We start from the raw sequence: 22,137 nt of genomic DNA, 5'->3' as shown, positions 1-22,137 counted from the left end.
ATGTGTCAGTGTGAAATTAGAACTTTTTTATCTCCGAGTTTTCCAAAATAAATGAATACATATCTGTTCAGAGGAAAAGTAAACAAGCCAAACAACTTGAGCATCACTGGCAACTTCATGACATGGCTACCGATCGGTCACGTCTCACGATATTTTAGTCGTTTTAATGCTTAAGTCAAATTTAGCATGCTAGTACGAACGTGGTAAAAAGTATACTTGCTAAATGTTACCACGTTAGCATTTTCATATTTTCAGAACAAGTATGTTAGCATGCCAATGATTGCATTTGGTCTAAATGTACGACAAGGAACTTTTAAAGCAACATTATGTAGAAATTTCCGCTTTGTGTGATTTGGCGCCTCCCTAAATTTCTGAGTGCGATACCGCGTAAATACAAATCCCAGGTCTTTAACAATTTATCAGACATAATATAGGCGCTATCTATTAAAAAAAAAACATAACATCACATCAGTGTTATGTTTTTAAAACTTGTACATTGGAGTGAACATGTATGACGCTGTGATCCTACAGAGACACCATTCACCCTGTTACAAGACACTGTAGCATCAAAATGATTTTGAAGCTGGTACTTTAAGGTAAAAAAGTTACATAATATCACTTTAAGTTCCTTGTAATGAGGGCTAGTTACTCGGTAATAAGGCCAAATTATAAAAAGTGTTAAAAAAAAACTGTAAAAGTTTCTCAAAAGTAGTTACCTCTAATCTTTATAAACGTGTTTATGTTGCTATCATTTAACACTTTAATAATGTTACTAAGCATCTTATAAGGAACTAAAAGAGCTGTGTAATCCATTAACTAGCACGTATTACATGGTACTTAATACAAAGCTACACAGAAGATGCTACAGATGCAGTTTGGTCAGAGCTGAATACGTCTTGAGGTTTGAGCTCTAACCTTCACTTCCACAGCTGGATGGAAAGCACTGCGCGCTCATCGGCTCGTAAACCTTGACGTGAGAAACAGGATAGCAGGCTTAATGAAAAGACCTCAAACAGACTGCCATTCAAACCGCAAGGCGCATATTTCAGCGAATGGTAGTGTTTTGAAGGGTGGACGCCGCCATAAATAGCCATCTGTGGTGAAAGATGACTTGACTGGGACGGTGGATGATGATGTCATTCTCGCTGTTGTGGAACAGCCTCAGTTTCATATTGACATTTTTTGTTCCTTTTTAGAAAATACTTCCACGCTTTTGTGGCAGCGAATGAGCGGCTACTCGTCCAAGTTTGAGCAGCGGGATAATTAACTAAAAAGGAGTCGGCTGTCAGATAAATCTGAGCCGCGCGGGGGGAAAGTTTTTTAAAAATAGTTTCTCAAATATGCACAGACGCGAGGCGAAGCGAAGCGAAGCGAAGGGATGTTTGAGGAGAGGATTTTTGTTTCATCTTGTTGAAGCCTGTCTCCTGCACATGCACACAGACTTTGAATACCCAGGGGGAAAAAGTGAGCTCACACACACACACACACACACACACACAGAGAAAGAGATAGAGATTTGTGGACAGAGGTCTAAAGAGTAAAAGATCAATAACGGTATGTGAAACTGCAGAGACAGATCTGAGCAGGCGGGATATGAAAGATATGAAGACAGAGACGACACGGAAGGGAAAGAAAGAGCATGCAATTGAGCAAGAGGTGTGTGTGTGTGTGTGTGTGAGGAGCCAAAACTGGGAGTTCTGCAGCACTCACCCTGTCGAGTGAGTCGTCACCGGCACGAGAAGAAGGAGCAACGGGTCCTTGAGTGAGAAAAAGTTCAACTCTGCGTCTAAGTGGCAGGCCAAAAAAGACTTTTTTCAAAAATACTCCCCCTTTAAAAAAGATCACTTGTCTGGCTTTATCTCAAGCACATGGGTCAACACTGCTTCCACACACACACATGGAAACACACACACACACACACACAACAACGCACACACACACACCGGCAGCCCCGTCCTGAGTCTTACTGTCCCGTCCGAGCTTCTTTCTCTTCTTTGATGTCCACACAGACAGTCAGAGGAGACGGTGGGCGTGTGTGTGCAGCATGAAGCCGAGTGCGTGTGTGAACAGGCAGGAGGACAGCGCAGGAGTGAGTGTGTGTATGTGTGTGTGTGTGTGTGTGTGTGTACACTCCCTGAGAGGGAGGTGACTACAAGGAGGGCGAGGGAGGGAGAGAGAGAGAGGGAGAGAGAGGGAGAGAGAGTGCAGCAGGTAATCTGTGAGCGCCGCTCCCTCTCGTCACTCCTCCACTGCGAGTTTGCTCAATCAGGATTCCTCGCTCGATCTTTGAGGAGAAGGAGGAGGCGCTCCTCTTCACCCACGTTGCTCAATAATAAATGACCCACTTGTGAGATGTCTTATTTCCGATAGAATTGTAGCTCATAAAAAGAGAATTACATCATCTCTTCCGTATAACCTTTTCTCCTTATCTAGATATATCCATTCCTAGAAGGTCCGGCGAACAGTAAGGGAAGGTGAGACGAACAGAGACATTTCAAAGTTCTTTCTCTAAGTCACATGAACGCATTTGAAGAGCTTGAAAAGACAATAATAAAACAATAAATTAAATCAAAATAGTATTAGGGATAAATACACACCATCAGTGATAGTGCTGTGCCGTTATAAGTCAACTTCACGTTCCAAGTTGTTAACGGAGGCTCTCTGATATGAATTTAATGCCAGTTTTCACAAACATCTAAACTTTTTTTTACTTTGGTAGAGTCTCCCTTTAAAGAGCCTAACTACATAATGCTAACATCCCAGGTTCTTTGTTGCATGTCATCCCTTTTCCCTCCCTCCTGTCACTTCAGCACAGCTGGATTCATGAGATCATGATCAGATTCATGATCACATGATGGTTTTTTTTTTGGTTTTTTTAAAGATTTTTTCTGGCATAAACACCTTAACTAAGTAGTTGACAGATAGGAAATATGGGAGAGAGAGGGGGATGTGACATGCAGCAAAGGACCTACGGCTGGAATCGAACCGGGGTCAGCTGCGTATGTGGCATGCGCTCTAACCACTCCACCAGTCAGCATCCTACGAGAAACTACTGATAGCGATTTTAGATGCAACAATCTGCGTGAGAAGAAACTGTTTATTTGGAAATAACAATGGCGGCTCCAAAAGAGGTTAGCAATGAAGAACCTGAGAGTTTATACCACTGAAAGAAATGCAAAGAACTCTGAAGAGTTGAGAGACAGATGGTTTATCCAATCATCTTCTGTAGCTGACCCTGTTAAAAAGGCAGATGATAAGTTCTCAAATCTATCATTGGCCCCTGAATTTAATCTAAATCATACTGTAACAGACTTTGTAGAAAATCGATAAATATCGCACCATTCTCCAAAGAATCGATGTATAGTATCGTGATGACACTGGTGATTTACACCACTAGTAACAAGCCATCTCTCACACAACAGGCTCAAAGTTGGACACATTTTCGGAAAACCAAAAAGGTTCTTATTTCATTCACAAGTTACACTGTGTAAGATTAAAGGTTCTCCACTACACACACACACACACAAAATACATATTTCCACTTAATGCTATAATCTCTGGCCGTCCCTCTCAAACCACCCGTCATCTGTGAAGTTCGATCCGACACAGACGGAGAACCTTCAAGTCAGAGCAAAGAAGTGCAACATGCACTCTAAATTACATCGGCTGCTGGATTGTTTGGCAGAGAGCCTAAAATCCATTCAGCCGTTCAGCTGGACCACAGCGGCCATCAGCCCAAGTCAAGCTGAGGCGTTATGTAATGCAACATTAGCATGAGAGGCTAGGAGAGCTAACAGATCGATAAGAGGACGGGGGGGGTTGCTGGCCACTGACAACTGGCTTTCACACGGTCACACGAGGGTGTAGCCGAGGGCCTGATCAATTGTTGTTATTGCACAAACATGCATACGGCACGCCAGTTGTACAGATCATCAGGACTACTGATGCTACAGCTACCTGCAACAGTTATATCTAATTGAGGTACAGCCTCAGTTTAAAGTTTAATTTCCGTACGTGCATTTTCTTTGTTTCAGGTTTTATTAAATGCTGGTTTAACAAGTTTTCTTAACTGTATCCTCATCTGTTTTCAGTCTAGTAAGTTTCATGTTTGTCTTATTGTTGGATTTTTGCCATTGCCTTAATTGCTTTGTGTAGACAGAGCGCTGAGGTAACTATTCTGCAATGTAAAAAAAAAAAAAAAAGACAACTTTTTGAATTCTCACCCTCGAAAGTTTCCCTGTGCTACTGCTGTTGCCGCTGTTGATGCTGTTGTGGCAAACACAGCGTTAGCAGCATGGCTACCGCTACCGACCTGACGACTGTCCAAAGACAAAAAACAACTGCACGAATGCCAAATTGACCTAGAAATCCCGAACAAAGCACTATGAACCACTCTGTTTTATTAAGAAGTAGGCAGGTTTTGTCACTAACTGATCTACTGAAAAGGAAATTTGGCAGCTGACTGAATAGTATAAGGAAAGTGAGGTTTATAGGAAGCACGGATGGTGTCATTTTTCTCCAGCCATTGAACTATGCAATCAGTTTTTACTCCAGAATGACATATTAAAGCAAAATACATGTCTTTTGCCAGTCTAAACACAAAAAACATCATCATTATGCAGCATAAATTCATGTGTAAGCAGCCAATTCTGGTGCCAATTTAAACTACAGTATCTACTGTTGGTGCAGTGACTCATGTTTTGCTGGATGATGTTTTGTGTGTGCACCCACAATACAGAACGTGTGTCCATGTGGTTGTACGTCAACAGTTGAAAGAAATGTACCTACCACACACCCACACGTACACACACCGCTGATAAAGCCGGCTCGAAACACATCTCCCCCCCCAAATACACAACAAAGTCCAATGGTCACACACTGTCTCTGAGATAAGACACACAGGACGCACAGACGGGGGGAAAAAAAAAAGATGTGGGAAGCGTTGGACTCATCAAAAGGGGAAAACCTTTAATACAGTCCTAACCCTAACATTAGACAGTGACCGTACAGATCAAATTAAAAGGATGAGTAGGACAGAATGATCAAAGGTACGGAAATTACATGGAAATGCCCGCGTTGGCTATAATCTGATGAGCAGTTTTCCAATCTACCGTTCAATACTGTGCCAAAGGTGTGTCACAGATATCCAGCAGACAGACAGTGGAGCGATTGGACGGTGTCACCGAGTATCTACTCCTCCTATCAACGCAGACAGACAGCTTTGATTTATGAACAACTTTACCGGCTGCGCTGTATTTCCCTCTCATTCAGCTCTTGGCTCTGGATTAAACCTCAGCGCTTTGAGTGTGTGTGTACGTGTGAGTTGTAGCAATTATCAATAAGGACAGGGCATGAGTCCTAAAAGGCCTGCGACTCTTTCCGAAGACCTCCAAAACACAAGGCTCACTCTCTAATCACAGATCACACGGTCGCAGACTAATAGCGGGCTGCTGTGAGAAAACAGGCCAGAGCCTTTGACACAGCAGAGACACAATGGCCTTCCCGTCCTCACTTTGTCATTCCAGATTAGCCGTCTGACTGTGTTTTGACTGTAAAACACCTGGTTTCAGTGCCAAGTACAATCATGTGTTTCAGTTTCGGGGGCCTAAGCTGCTGTAGGAAGGTTTAGGCTTTTTTGGGGGGGACTTGAGCTGAGTGTTTTCACTCCGAGCTTTCAGTGATCAAGTGTTCCAGCAACAGAGCAAACAGCGCAGTCCCATTCAAGTGCACACTCAACTGAACAGGTGCAGCTGATGATTGAATAAGTCGTCTGGAGCTGGTGAAGTCCAGTGTACACAAAAAACTCCATTAATGACGGATTAATTTACACGAGTTGGTCAGAGAGCAAATAAAAGGGCAACACCCTCCTACCGTGGAAATAAAACCCTTTTTGCATCACTTGGTGCGGCACCAATACGTTAGTGCTGAGCAATACGGAGAAAAAGGCAAGGTCAAGCTTTTTTTTCAATTTGTTATGAATTTGCATGTTGTTTGACGCTCTGATTCTGTTGCTTTACTGTGCAAATGAGGAGCCACACCTGAACCAACATAGAAAGGAGATTTAAAAAGCCGTCACACAGGAGTCAGTGACAACGTTTCCCATTCATACTGCAAGTGCAATTTATATGAATTAAAACTAAACTTAGGGATAATGTTGATTTCGGGGGTTCATTTCAATGGAAACAATATTAATTTTATGACCAAATGTCATGAATGTAGTTTTACGGGGCAAAACACATTTTCCTCACTAAATTATCAACTAACTACTCCAACATGCACAGTTACAGGTTTTGAGGATATTTATATTGAATTAAACATTAAATTGTGATTGGAGTTGGAGATAAAACTTCTCTGACAATAATAAACATGTCAATAGCTCAGTGGCGGAAGAAGTATTCAGGTCCTTTACTTGAGTAAAAGTACTCATACTCATATGTAAAATTTTAATTCAACACAAAAAAATTAATCTCCATTGCTGGGGAATCTCTTGGGAGGAGAGAGCTGGATGCAGAGCCGAACCTTTAGGAGGAACAAACGCCCACAGTCACAGTGGATTCTGCTCTGATACAGAGCTGCTTACAAACGGGGGAAGAGCTCAAAGATTACTTTTTAAACTTTTGGGAACAAAAAGCTTGATTCATGTTCTTATCCTCACTCCTCTTTATCAACCTGACTGCAGCAGCAACCGGCGGAGGTGACCGGATGTTTACTACTATGATGTTTAGAGAACTACATGTCTTTAATAAAGTTCACTTCTCACAAGCTCAGAAAAACACTTTTTTTTGTTGTTGTTGGTACATGGCACAAGGTTTAGGCAGGGTATGAAAAAATATAGTTCGAAAAGGTGTAAAAAGTACAATATTTGCCTCTGAGATGTAGTGAAGTCACACTTATCTAGCAACACATTACAAAAGCAAGGGATTTATTACAATACGCTGTTAAGGCCCAAACTGTGGGGCGTCCTCTTCGGGATTCGGCCTTGAAAGCATTTCAGGACAAATGATAAAAGATAAATCTGGGATGAGATTAAAGATGACTGAATGTGATACTAAGCAATCAAGAATGCTCTACTGCCGGCCAAACTACACGGATTCACGACAGCAAGGCTCAATTAGACAGATGGAGAGTTCTTTGTCAGGGAAGAAAAGTAAAACAGGTGATGCTAAGCAGGCAAACATCTTGGGTTCATTCATTGTCAGTGTGGCTGGAGAGCCTCGTACCTTGAAGTGAGTCCAACAGAATCAAAAGAGAACCATACATTAAAGAAGGCAGTTCATGAGCTTTCAAATTCAACTTAGCGGTTTCCAATTACTGGACTCACTGATAAAAAATTGTCAGTGTAGGGGGGAAGAAGACCAATAAAGGGCACCGTGAAAATGCGAGTGTGAGAGAAAAAAAAGCACTGGCATTATGTACTGTGAGACTGACAGTAGGTGTAAAATGAAACTACTAAAACTAGTACTGCTGTGAGAACAACAGTAACACAAGACGAGGATACGACATGAACAATCAAGTCCAGTCAGATATAATCTGCTCATGTGTCTCAACAGGTTGAGGTGTGACTGAATGTACTGATAAAATCACTGAGGGGAATCTCTGCCAGTCTAAACCTGAGAAGCTGTTCTTTTTTTTAAAATAAAGTTTCTTTCCAGATGTTGTTTTTACCGCGTTGGAGCGCAAACATGCCCCGTTCAGTAACAGGAAACAGCGCGCAGATGTTCGGGTCGATTTGAGCTGATCAAACAGAAAAGGTGATTGCGATCAGGAGACGGGCAGTGATGCGAGGGACAAACTATTCGATAAGACGATCAATCGTCATCTCAAAACTATGTTGCTGATGTCTGCGGTTCCAAATATAAAAGGGCCACAATTCAAAATATGGACGACTAAAGTACATCCTGATCTCACCTGTATGCTTATACGTTGACTCACGTTAGCATGCCTGTGCAGTGCTCCTCATTCCTTCACGTCTGATTCAGTCCAATATCTGCATTAACAGAGCCGTTTGAACCCATTCCAATTCATGATGTCACGGCCTCACTCACCTGCTTACATCATCGCTGGCAGTGAGAGACAGCCTGCGCAGCCAATAATCCCTGAACTCACATCAAAGAAATACAATTTACTCATTTTAAAGATCAAGAATCACATCAGGTTCAAATCTGTTATATATTTAATCAAGTGCACCTTTCTCTCTGTTTTCACACATACAACGATGGTGACTAGTAACACAGAGAATGTAATCGTGCAGAACTACAAACGAGCGGCTGGCGTCCAGGAGCACCACTGCGAAACATCAGCCGGGTTTGACGAGCTGGAAACCAAATCAGTTCCTTTATTGGCAGACGGTAAGAGGGTCCCAGCCTTGAGACATGCTGGACGGAGGTTGTATTACACGCAACACATCATGATCACATCAGAAAGTAAGAGAGTGAGAGAGAGAGAGAGAGAGAGAGGCAAGACAGCTGCGTAATACAGTGCGGGGCAGGCACAGCTGTGCATGTGCGTAGGAATACTGAAGTCGTGCCATCGAGGGAATGTAGTGCCAAAGGAAAAGGCTGGCTGGAAGCGCCAAAAAGCTGACGGTCATCTATTGCATGTAATACACTGACTCTGGATACAAACCTCATACGACCCCACATCAAAACACCCGAACTATCCCTTAAAGTTACTAGTAATTTTGCAGAATTGGATCAATTATACAAAAAACAATCAACATATAAATTAGCTTAAAAAGCTTGCAAGATATGTCAAAGCAGAAAACACTTAAATCCATGTTTTCATGAATTTGTTTTCAATTGTATTTAATGCACCACCCTCCAGCCTCAGACTTCAGATAACATATTGCTCTTACTACGAGGTGACTTCAGCTGTAGGCTACAAATCAACAAGCAAATCAACAAAAGGGGAAGCACTTTAAAATCAGTTTTTGTTGGTGAGGCAACAAATATATATCCACATACACAATACGTTTGCGGCTGAATGGGTCCTATACGCTCATGTCTTTATCCATCTTTTCTGTGTAATTGGGGCAGATGAAATGTTTCCATGTCTCCTCACTTCACCGAGCAGAAATCATCCAATAAGAAGTGATTTTAGGATATCTGTAACACACAAAGGAAGTGTATAAAGTACTGCCAAGTGCCGAAATGTCTCAAATGTAAACGAAGACTCTCGCGACTGAAAAAGAAAAGCTTCCCCACTCATAAAGAAGGTAATTATAATTATGGATCATGTCACATCGTAGCGCAGAGTGTGACTCAGGTCGGAGCCTCCAGAGGGGTTTCTGTTATCTCATATTAATTACAACTAAAGCGAAGCGGCTCTGCAGACGCTCTCTGCCGCACGAGCTCCTGACACCATTAGAAAATACTCAGCATCAAAGAGAAGAAAGGGAGAGGGGAAAATATGTGCAACACTTACAGCACAAGAGCCACAAGACGGGGTTTGATGTTCTAAATTTAGCTCAAGAGGCACCGCCCTGGGAATTTATATGGTAAAGAGACGCAATTTATTACTGAATTCGCGCTTATATGTAATGAATATTAAATAACAAATGGGTTGAAGGATGATCAATTATTCAGCAGAGGCAGCGAGCTTGTTCTTCAGAGCAGACGACCAAACAGGTCACAGGGTTCTTTATCACCTAGATTAATACAGTGTCAGTGAGCCTCACCAGCGAAGGTCATTCATCCATCCTAACCATAGTGACCGTCGTCAAGGTGAGTTTCACTTTCTATGACTCACGGGATTAGCCTGCCTTTATATAGGCCCAGCTTCTCTCAAGTAAACAACACACAGACAGCGTACTGCGGCAGTGCACGCCCTGCTACGAGGCTGAGGGAGGCCACCGCTAACGAGATCAACCCCATTTGCTAACTGCATTACTGGGCTGTGATACTCGACACACACACACACACACACACACACACACACACACACACACACACACACACACACAATGTGCAACTCGCTGGCATGCTGATGCCCAAGTGTTTTGTCAATGACAATACCATCACAACATAGGCTGGGAAACTAGCAAACTAGCACATGAACTTAAAACTTTTTATTCAACGTGTAAGAAATTCTGATATTAGCCACGCTAGCCGCACGGTCAGGCTGCAACTAAATGCTAACGTCTGTATGCTAACACGCTAAAACAAAGACACCAAGCTGATGTGTAACAGGTTTGATGTTTACCGTGTTCACCATCTTGATATAGCGTGTTATCATGCTAATGTATACGAGGTAAATACGAGGTAAAGCTAATGAGAATGTCGTCAGATGGAGGTATTTGGTCATAAACTAAAATAACTGACATATTACGAAAAATTCTGACCTGATGTTAGAGTTACTACAACTTATCATGAGGGGATCAGGCAGCTATGGAGCGACCTCACTAAAAATAACAAATGTAAACATGCTGGGGACGTCCAAAAGAATAAAGGTTCACCCTCTGGGGACCATGATGTCTGCACAAATATCCTAAAAATCCATCCAACAGTTGCTGAAATATTTCTGAATGAACTCTCCGTTCCTGTTTAACAGTATGAGATGAGGTATTTGACCCTGCACCCACTTTAACGATCTCCTACATATAGGCTTCTATAGGTTAGAGCATTTAACCTACATTATAGACTATATCACACCGTACATCCATTTGCAGAAAAGCTTTCGAGAGGCCGCCCTTGTTCGGTCCGATAAACAAAATGTACACACTGCCACTTGCCTTGTCAGGCAGCGAGTGTTCATTTGCTCCGACAGCATTTTTCATGATGTACAACCATTAGGGCTACTTTAGCGCTCTGGAATCAATATGGTGAACATACACACACTGACAAACACACACCATCTATATGTCTTCATGAATAATTAACGGACTCTGCTGACCCATCTGCCTCAGATTCAGACCCCCTGATTCCAGAAACAACAGGAGCACACGTCGAGATAGAGCCACTAAATAAATACATCCTGTAGCTGCAGATGTAGCTCACCAGAGGAGTGACAAAATCAATCTGAACATTGATGAAATAAAAAGACTAAGACAGTGGTTGCTGACCTGTGGGTCACAAGACAGATCTGATGATAGTTGATAGATCTGATGAAGTTTGGGGGCCAGGGAAAAGATAATCAAACCATATTTTCAGTATTTTCTTGTGAAATTATGGAAAGTTTAGCATATTAAGGCTGATAACACTTATTGAAAATCACGTGTCCTTTAGTGTTTATAGCTCAAAAAAACATGTAACCTTTGAAAAGAGGTCATAAATCAACTTCACGATCATATATTAAGATTTTCATGATAAAGATATTTAATATAAATATGTTTACGTTAATTAATTCCATGCACTCTGTGGTTAAGCTTCAGCTGCAAGTCTGTACATATGAACTGTTGAGAGGATGCCAGGGAGGATTGGCTTCAGGGATCAGCAGAGGACAAGACTGTTTATTCCATCGCCTATATGTGCACACTTGTAAACACCGCTATGTTATGTCTCGATAATGACATAAAGAATAAATCCCTGGTTTTAAGTAACATTCCCCGCTGTTAAGAAGGTGTTTCCAGACTCTTCCAAGACTCCATCTGGATAAAAATCTAAATATTTAATCCGCTGTTACACTTTTAACCCGTTTTCCATGCTGGGACTCTGCATCCTGATCCAACCATAGACAGTAGCAGAGGGGTTGCAGGATATGGATACTGATTACCGATAATCACCTGCTTCTCACGGCCAATGCTGTTAAATTAACCGATAATCTCTTCTTCTCTGTGTTTACTGACAAAATTTTAAAATCAATTTTAGAGCCACCTACTGTATCAGAGTGTTAGACTTGGCTTCATATTATCAGGTGTACAATTTTAGCCATTTAGCCGCTATCCATCGTGCATCACATGGTAGCAGGAAATTATATTTTAATTTACTTTATCTTTACAATATTAACCAAAATTTTGAAGCCTTACTAGAAATGACATATGTCAATGTTGCTGGTACTCTGTATGAGTTAATATTTTCATACAAGTAAAAAAAAAAAACAGAACAACTACAAGATTTCATTTTTTGGAATATGTAGGAAAAAAAAGATTTTTATTTTTGAGAATCAAAATCAAACAGAAGGACTCGAGGCAGAAGGTGGTGCTGCAGCTCATTAGGAGTCGACCAACGCTGCCAGATTATAGACAGTTTGGTTTGCTCAGTGTCCCAATACAGCGCTGAAGTTTCCTCTTTCCTGTGGCCTTCATAGTGTCACCTTACTACAGCCTGATAAACCTTCACAAGAGCACCGCGAGCTCAACACTGGACAAATCCAAAGACTCTCTCTCTCTCTCTCTGTATTTGGTTAAGTAATCCCCTCCCTGTTTGCCCCACGTGGGTGCCGCACCAGATAATCCTCAAACAGTCGGACAGCTGTCATGTCAGGAACGTGCAAGAAAACCTGCCGCGGCTGATCTGAGTGACAGTGATGTAACAGTGAAGGGAGGAATGGAAACACAAACAGGTCCTTTCAAAGCTTTTGTTTAAAAAGTCATTAAGCCCGGTTGTGTAAATGAACCCTGCCCTGCGGTGTGAAAGGAACAGCAGGAGCTGGTTTGTTGGGGGGCGGCTGGTGGTCTTCTTCAGGCGGCCTGTGTGTGTGACAACAACAGTGTGAGGGGTTTGCGCAGTCACGTGCAGACTCTTCGGTTACATAAGAGCATTTTAGGATTTCCAAACCATTGTCAGGACGAGTACAGCAATCATCTTTTACATCCACCAGCAGATTGGTTCCTAAAGCCGGTGCGCTTGAATACGGCAGACTTGTTTGAAAAAGGGGTTCGGTCGCTGCCTCGAGAGCACCCTGTGATGAGTGACTCACAAACATCTAATAGTCCATCACTAAACATCTCAGTGTAGTTTAAATATTATGTTTAATTACAACAAAGTGTCGGATAATGAATCCACTTCGGGTTTAAACATCTGCCCACTTGACGGAGGTTGTCGTAATTATCACGTCAGTCACCGCTCGCACGTCGCAGCAGACTGCGGATCAGAAGTTGCATCTCATCGCAAAAAAGGAACAGGAACAGGAAATTAATCGGCAACTATTTCCATGATTGCTTAATCATTTGAGTCCCCTTTTCAAAGCTTGTCAAACGTGGGGATTGGCTATTTTTCTCAGTTTTTATAGAATTTTTCTATATTTTTTAGCTTTAAACTGCCACGTAGCGTGTCATTTCTCTCGCTCAGTCAAAAGTTAACCAACAGCCCAGTCTGACAGGATGGAATGTCAGCAGGATATTTTCAGCACCATCCAGCACCACTGGATATTTTTAAGGACATTTCCATCCATTTGTGTGATGTTAAAACCGATCCAGAGGTTTGACCAAACCTGCTACTTTTTCACAGGGAGTCGGACCATCTCCATCCGTGACCATGACAACCAAAGCAGGTATTTTACGCCAAACCATGATGCCCTCCGAACCCTAACCAAGTGATATTTGTGCGTAAATGTAAACACGGCATGTGACAAAAGTGAAACAGAAAAATCAACCCAAACAAACGAGAGTAGGAACACAAAGAATTTTCAAGGGGTTTTGCGGAAACTTGTTGGTGACCGAACGTAATCACTCGACTGCATTTTTACAGAGAGAGACAAAGACAGAGGCAGTGTATGAATACCAAACGGTTCATTGACAGTTTGGGGGCTTAAACGGGGCCACAAACACCATGAAGTCAGCTCGACCCTGCTGAGGAGGGAGGCAGGCCTTCAATGGGTTTAATGTTTAGTGAACCATAGGAGGGAGTGGTGGTGTTGGCGGAGTCAGAGTCTTAAGGCCCCTGCAGGCTTTGTTCTGGAGGTACAGTCATGCATGAGGCATCATTTATGGTAACATCAGGTTCTCCACCACCTCATCATATCACAAAGTCCTCTTTGACTCTGATAGCGGAGCAACAGAGGACACGTGAGACGATCTCATTCACCTTCAGGCTGTTTCTGACTGTCCCTAAATCAGTGACATAATCCAGCGTAAGGTCAAAGAGGAATACACACAATTCAGGGACACGACTACACACGTTTATTTTGTTCATTAATCAGTTTTGTTGTTCCAGCTGCTGCGTTTCTTAATCCTATATTGTTGTTCGTGTATTATTTTGGACCGATTAAGATGAATGAATGTGCTTACTTGAGCTCTTCAGTTGTTTTGTTTTTCAGTTTTCCAGTGGTACTTTGAGCTAAATGCTAATGTCAGCATGCTAACATGCTCACAATGACAACGCTAACGTTTACAAAATACAGCCTCGATTCCAAAAACAGCCTGATGCTGTGGTTCCTAAAATTCATATTAACAAAAATATATCAGTCGAAACATTAAATATCTTGTCCTTGTCCCGTATTCAATTAAATATAAGCCATACATTCTATTTTCATGTATGTTTTTTTACGGAATCCAATCTTCATTTAGCGTGTTAGCATGCTAACATCTCCTAATTAGCTCTAAACACAAAGAACAACTGAGGCTGATGGGAATGTCATTGGCTTTGCAGGTCTTTGGTCATAAAACTGAGCACTGCACGACACAACAATGCTCCAGAAGCTCGTGTTCAGTCATTTTTCATTCTTTGTATTCTTTTATAGACAAATCTCAAAAGTTCAACTCATGATATTGAAGTGAAAGTTAGTCACAGACCTCCATGTTGGTCATAAAGCTACAAAACGCAAAGCCATCTTGTGTTATATTTAGTATTCTGGACACACCTAACAACAACTCAACAGTCTGACCCGGTTGCATAATGACTTACCACCTTTAATTGGTTTCTTTCGTCACCTCCGTGCGGAGCAGCACCTAATGATCCATCACAGCGCCACAGACCTGACACATTCTGCAGGCCAGACACCGCTGCGGAAGGAGAGCTGAGTGTTCACTATCCGGACATCAGCACGGTTGGGCTTTTTTCTTATCAGCTAACGCAGTTGACTCATTTGCATCAGTGAAAATACATCAGGAACAGACACGGCTGCAACTAAAGATGATTCTGCTCATACAAATATAAATAAATCATCTGTTTCATGTCTATTTCCAATAATTATTTGTTTATAAAAGGCAAGAAAAGAGTGAAAAATGACATTCACAGTTCTTCAGAGCTTGAGGTGATTTCTTTTAAATGTCTTGTTTTGTCCAATTGACAGATACAGAGTTAATTCTTGACCTTAAAGATGAAATATCTAAGAATATTAACAGTTTAGACGTCTATGAATTGTCTTGATATTGACTGAAGTTTGCATGCTAAATGTCTAGCACCGGCTCATCACAGTCCAAAGCTCTGGTGCCAGAGGTATAAAAGACCAAGAGTCTCTCTCCCAGTCTGGACCACTAGATGCACCGCTAAACGAGCTAACAAGCTAAGCAGTTAGGGGTTAGTCTGGTGATATGCTGCCCTTCGTGTTTTGAGTATGAATTTGACAGGTGGCCAATTCTTACACACAGCATCTTTAACAAGACAATCTTGCCTCGAGGTCCTTTTAGTAGATCTTCTGGACCTTTCTATCACTTCACGTGATCCTCACCAGCAGATAGAGTCCCAGTCATGTAGCTTCAATTTCCATTTTAGCATCTTTTCATTTCCGAACCCCCCAAAAATCATCTTTCAATTTAGCTAAAGCGATGTGGTTGAAAGCTCCAGATCAGCAATTAATTACACCCCAAAATAATCACGATCATAGAAGATAAGAAGAAACAACCAATATTTCCATCAGAGAACCTGGACCCGATGAGTTTGTAGTATTTTTGTTTGATTTTGTTGATAAAATGGCATAAAACTGACAATAGACAAGATCTGTCTTATTGTCCTACTGATCACACGATGTAATGGCTGTAGAATAAATTCAGGCTTCATCATGCAGGTTTTCATTGCCACCAGGTACGAAATCTCCCAGAAAACGAAGAAACCAGCCAGACTGGCAGCCTGGCACCACTTACACTTACTGTCACATCTCCATTAGAGACTAAATGAATTAATGAGCACTTTCTTTCTCTTGTGTTGTTGGTAGCTGCTGCTGTGAGGATAATGGAAAGCGATCCAGCTGTCTTTGTGACAGCAGTGCTAACAGTTATACCACTTGGAGAAGCGAGGAGTGGTAAGCTGTTTCCAAACAATTAATCGATTCTCAAAATTGTTGCAGATTTCTGTCGATCAACCACCCCGTACCGCAACAGCTCCGACGTGTTTTCTCATATTCTCTCCGTGAGATTAAAAACGCCACGCTCTCAGTGCAGAGTGCAATCTTAAATCACATGTCAGCAGGCTTCTGAGTTAATCAGGACACACTGTTTGTCTTGAATACAGGTTATACCTCCCGATATTTATTTAATCACTTTAAGCTCATAGCAGCATGACAGTGGCATACTGCCTTGAATAGCAATAAGGCGCTCCGGTTCAAGGGCGTGTTTGCACAAAAGCACGCCTTCAATTCAACACAGTTATTACAGCAGGTCGGACTTTGACACCTGGAACCTGCAGCTCTGGTTGCCCTTCTGACGTGCGTGACAGCGAGATTCAGCACACGATACAACAGAAAATAACTTATCAGTTGCTTCTCGTGAAGGAGATGAGCCAAAAAAAAAATCATTTGCTTCTGAAGAAGTGCGCTCCAAACTGCACGAAGCTGGAGAATCTCAAGTATGTGTGATAACATGCCTGAGATACTGGTTGGCGTTTTACGGCCCGACATGAAAGTGCACAACAGATTTCACTAGTGACAACTGTAGAAATAAAGAGCAGAGAACACAGAGTCTTCAAATACCACAAACGCCTCCTTCAGAACATTAAAAGACACCATGAAGACGTGTTGTTCGACGACACAGTTAGCGAGGCCGGGAGATTTCGAGCTGAGATGTGTAGCAGACTCATTAGTCTAATGCTCACTTTGGCTGGAGTTTGCAACTCGGTAGGCAACCGGCCTACTTAGACAGATCTAGTGCTGGCGCCGACACCTCTACACCGCTCCACGCTCCAAAAGTCACAACTCGAGTTGTCACACTTGAACTTGACACGTTGGGGCCTCCCGCAGCCTGAAATGCCGAGTTTGTGAATGAAAAGCTGGTGAGCCAACATGCTGATATGACAAGTTTCTGTACAGTAATCTGTGAATGCCTGCTCCAGATAAAATGCTTGTCCTTTTTATACGTCCATGGCGGCGTCGTAAAAATCATTGGATGCAAAAGACAAGTGTACGCCCCCGAGTGCAGGATAAGATAACAACATTTTAAAAAATGATTTTCCAGGAAACTACGAACTCTAGAAGACTTACACCGACAAAAATTTAAATACTGGAACAGACACAGAAACATGAGTGAGCTATCAATCTAAAAGCAGATACGCGAATTTCCCAAAATGTTGAGCTCTCTCACTAATATCACACAGAACTACTCAACGTTCTGCACCATCCTCAGCCGATTACAGACACAAAGTGACGGCGATATCAGCTCATCTACCTTCATTAATACTACCATATTAAACATACTGTATATATCATCTCTGTCAGAACATTAGATTTCTGGAATTTACAATAAAGAAAAACACTGCGACAGGTTAATATAATAACAATAATCAAGAAGTCAGTGAAGATGTGTACTGTTGATGCTGAATTAAACAGTGACCGAGTCTAAACGAGCTGCCTGTCCTGAACTACCCTGAAGTGATGTCACACGCCATAATTTGCCCAGTTGGCACCGCGTCCTGAATGTCTTTCTCCCACTGTTCAACATGTGGTGGCCATTAGACTCGGGTCATTAAACACTGAGCCCTCAAACTGCTTTTCTTTTGTTCTAAGTTTGTTTACGTCCATCCAGACTAGAGTGCCTAAAGACAAAGGGTTTAAACCATCAGCTGAGCTGGTGGACGGACACAACGCAACCACCCGCGGTGCTAAAATAAAAGATTTCACTTATAACCGATGATGTTGTTTGCAGACATGAAGATGACGGTGAATGAACGGGTACAACGCAGGGTTTGAAGATGTACTGTTGCTGACGGGACGTGTGAACCACCATCAGTCACTTTCATTAAACGTTCATTTTGATTCTGATTTTATCTTAGTTTGGGATTTCTTTTCTTTCTATAGACTTTTATATCAGTGGTGTCGATTTAGATGTAGAAGGAAGCTTCAGTGACTTAATAAAGAATTGTTTTATATAAAACTGAAATAACTTGTCCATTAATCTATTGGTTGATCAACAGATAATTATCAGCTGTTGTGATGTATCATTTTTTGCTGGCAAAAACAAGCAAACATTTACTTGTTCCAGCCTCTTGAACATGATCATGTGATGCTTTTCTTTAACATATATATAGCAAACTAAATATTTCTAAAGGTTTGTTTTTATGTTAGAGGGATAAAACACAAATTATGACACACATATTCACTATTTTTTGAAATTCTTATAGCTAAATCGATTCATGGATCAATTGAGAAAGTCATCTAATATAATCAATGACAAACAAGATAATCATTAGTTGCACCGTTAGCCTGATTTGTCAACACCCAACGATATTAAAAATAAAGAATATCCTCTTGATTTGATATCTGAAACCAGAATAATATTTTAAATTTGTGTCAATCTATTCTATTCTAATCTCTTTCTATAAAAAGGAAATCCTACTCTAAAAAGAATCTTATATTACTGTACAATACAACCACTGAGCATTTTTCACCATTTGTCTGATTTTTATTTCGAGCAAAAACCATTGATTGTTTAATTTAAGTCGCGTCAATGAGAAAAGGATTATTAAGAAACATGATTTTAATGAGCATCAGTAGGAACAGCTGTACAGCTGCAGCAATTAATCGTTTAGTTGACAGCTGTTAAATTGATAACTCTCTGGCTCCGCCTTCTTAAAAGTGTCTCTTTACTCCTCTGACAGTAAACTTTGGAAGCCAATTTCCACTCATTCAAGACAAAAAAACATGATTATGACACAGAAACTGGAAATTGTGAGAAAAAAAGTCAAACTGGGGATAAATTATGACTTTTAATCTCATAACTATGACTAAAATATATTTTTCATCAGCCTTGGTTTTCATCTTATTTTTATCTTTTCTTTGAAGTTGCACTATATACTTTTGGGGACGACATTCTCAGAAGAGAAAAATCTACTTATACTGATTGTTTATTTAGATTTCATACTTGTTTCACTTTGTTTACATGTGGCGGACTGCGCCACCTTTCTTGCTCCAAACAATGCTTTGTGGACCAAATTTACCTTTAGCTTGTTTATCTGAGTTCATCTGAATGTCTCTCTGTAACAATGATCAGCATTTGTCACCATTAAAACCACAAGCACACCTCTTCTTATCATCCATTACTGGTTTTTATTCCTTTTACTCCTCTCTACTTTGCCTGTATCTTTCTTTTTCTTTTCTTTGCCTGTTTTTATGGCTTCCACTCCTGTTTTTTATTCACGCAGTCTTTTGTCTTTTCTACATTTTCTGTTCTGCCTTCTTGTCCTAACTTCACCTCAGACTCAGCTTCTGCTTTTGTAAACTCTGTTTTTAAAAGGTGCTGTATAAATAAAGTTTATCATCATTATTATTATTATTATTATTATTATTATTATTATTATTATTATCTCTATTATTATCATCATCATCATTATTACAAAGGAGCTCATTGGTGTGTATGTCATGGATTAAAAACACATGCATTTTAACCAACATGCTGCTACACATCGATCAGCTAACACACACACACACACACACACACACAAACTTGCAGCCTGGAGTGGAGTTGTGTTTTGCTGGCCGCATGGCAGAGCTGCAGCCCGGAGCCACGCCATGCAGCTGGTGGAGCTGCTGGTGGAGCTGGTGGTGCAGCGCCTGTCATAAAGCTCTCCGACTCTCAGAGGCTCGATCCGATCATCCTGCAGCCGCACAGACTCAAAGCGAGCAGCACCAGCAGCCAGGCTGCACGACTTTCCTCTGAAGTGAACTCACCTTTGTGACGGTCATATGGGGCGAGACGCGTCGGCAGGTGGTGGCAGTTTTCCCTGAGGAGGACTCAGTGGAGTGGAGCTGCTGCTGCTGGTGGAGCTGCTGGTGGAGCTGCCGGGCGGAGACGAGTCGTGTTATAACAGCGGTGGTTGTTGCATGGTGGTCATTTAAAAGTCATGATGCCCGGCTCGACCTTGACAGTGCCGGAGAATAAAAAAAACAAAAAACAGAAGAGCTCACGGACTGAACACGTCCCCCCTCCTGAAACACAACACAGCCAGCGTGAGGAGGAGGAGGAGGAGAGGAGGACAGGATGCGACGAGGGAGGAGGAGGGAGGGAGGGGCGAGGCAGGCTGATCTCCACCACAAACTGTACTGATGACGGTGATTTAAAAAGAAAAAACACTCTTTAATAACTCATTTCCCAACATGAAATGAGAGATCATCATGAATCAAATTATTATTATTTTTATTATTATTTTTGTACAAACTCTTTATAATTTTTTTTTTTGCACACATTTTCCCATAATCCTTTGCACAGTCCAGGCATATGTACAGTGGCAGTCCTACTTTGTGCTGTTAGCTCACATTTTGCTTTTATTCAAACTCTTTGTCCTCAAAGCAATCACCTGTTCACTTTACTGATGGAAAATTATGCTGTACGGAAGCCCGGAGGGGCCAGTGAGACAAAAAGTTGACGTTGAAAACTTCAGATCAGGTGAAGAACGCCAGAATAATTTTCCAAAGTGCCTTTTTTGTCTCTTCGGGCCTCCGTAGTTCAAGGTTCCCAGTTTCTCTTAATGGGGCTCTGGTGGGTCTTCTGTGTTCTGATGGAAGACGGTCCTTAGTTTGCATTTTTACATTTTTCACCTCACGTTACAACCGGCTCACATTTGGCCAATACAGAAGCAATTAATACTGTAATATGTAAATGACTGTACATTATCACACGGAGCCCCTTTAAATAATTCACTTCCTGCACAAAGTGTCACTCTGCTCACGGTGCTCAGATCATAAAAAACATATTCGAAGAGCAGTTTACTGAATACATATTAAAGCAGCTCAAACAATGATTGAGATCATGATCATTATCTTACATTGCTGAAACATCTGGTGGGCCGAGACAATTGTCCCAGCAGACCAGCTTTGGTCCGCAGGCCGCACTTTAAATCAACAAAACCAAGAGATCGACTCTTTGTTCAAGCACTCTGTGTGAGTCTCTCTCTCTCTTCATGACAGATCATTTTGACAATCTCCATTTTTGTTAAATCTATGGTTTGTATTTGCATTTTGTTTCAAATCTTTTCAGATACCCTTCAGGCACAAACATGAACCAATAGATACGGCAGAATGGTCATGTAATATTCATACATTTATTGTCTTTAATCCTTGTGATCTGCTTTGCATGTGTAGAAAACGTAATATGTTTAAATGGTTTCGAGATTAAAGGAATAAAAAGAATAGAACCAAAACAAATACAAAATTGTTATTCAGGGAATTTTTGTGTTTGTTTATTCAGATTGTTAAAACTCTAATCTAATAAAAAATCTAATCCTGAAATCATACAAAACAACACAACACAACACAATGCACAGTTAACGAAATCTGTGTGCGAGAAGACGAAAAGGATCACCTGTGCTACCTGCACCTTATGAGTGTCACACACATTCACACCATGAGCTGCACGTGTTGTGACTTTTAAAACACATTTTAATATCATAAAACAAAGATTATAGTTTTCCCATCGATATGCGCATATGTGTCGTTTTCAACCGAACAAGAAAGATTTTCACATTTTTAAAGAAAGTCGGCCTTTGCCACTGAGAATCTACTTTTTAAAACCTTCATTATTTGAGTTGACGTCCCTTAAAAACTCCCTTAAAAACTCACGTGAGGCCTCGCGGTGCAGAGTGTGTGAGCTGTTTGTGACGAGTGCATGAGGGGAACAAACAGTGCAGCACAAACAGAGAAGAAGAAGAAGAAGAAGAGGAAGAAGAGGAAGAAGAGGCCCACAGATCAGTGTTGCCTCGGGGCTCTGAAGCAGGTGTGTCAGGTGAAATGTGGTCTGTAAAGCTGTAAAGCTGTCAGCGTGTGTGTTGTCAGACTCTCACGGTACGATACGTTATCATCATACTTTGCATAGATTCCATATGTTGTTGACCGTGCATG

General features: G+C 41.4%; 1 protein-coding gene across 2 annotated transcripts in view; it reads right to left on the bottom strand.

The window, feature by feature from the left end:
* Positions 1-20,264, bottom strand: part of coro2aa (coronin 2Aa) — a 42,298-nt gene extending 22,034 nt beyond the window's left edge. The window contains exon 1 of one of the 2 annotated variants that reach the window (XM_030414984.1): positions 19,972-20,264. In XM_030414984.1, the coding sequence (XP_030270844.1) occupies positions 19,972-19,986 (15 nt within the window). In that variant the 5' untranslated portion in view covers positions 19,987-20,264. Of the gene's footprint in view, positions 1-1,710; positions 2,102-19,971 lie in introns of those variants that run through there. The other variant, XM_030414994.1, reaches the window with a different exon arrangement.
* Between the last annotated feature and the right edge of the window lie 1,873 nt (positions 20,265-22,137).

Source organism: Sparus aurata, chromosome 1, assembly GCF_900880675.1.
Source record: "Sparus aurata chromosome 1, fSpaAur1.1, whole genome shotgun sequence".
NCBI lineage: Eukaryota > Metazoa > Chordata > Actinopteri > Spariformes > Sparidae > Sparus > Sparus aurata.
This window is presented reverse-complemented; position numbering and strand designations above follow the sequence as displayed.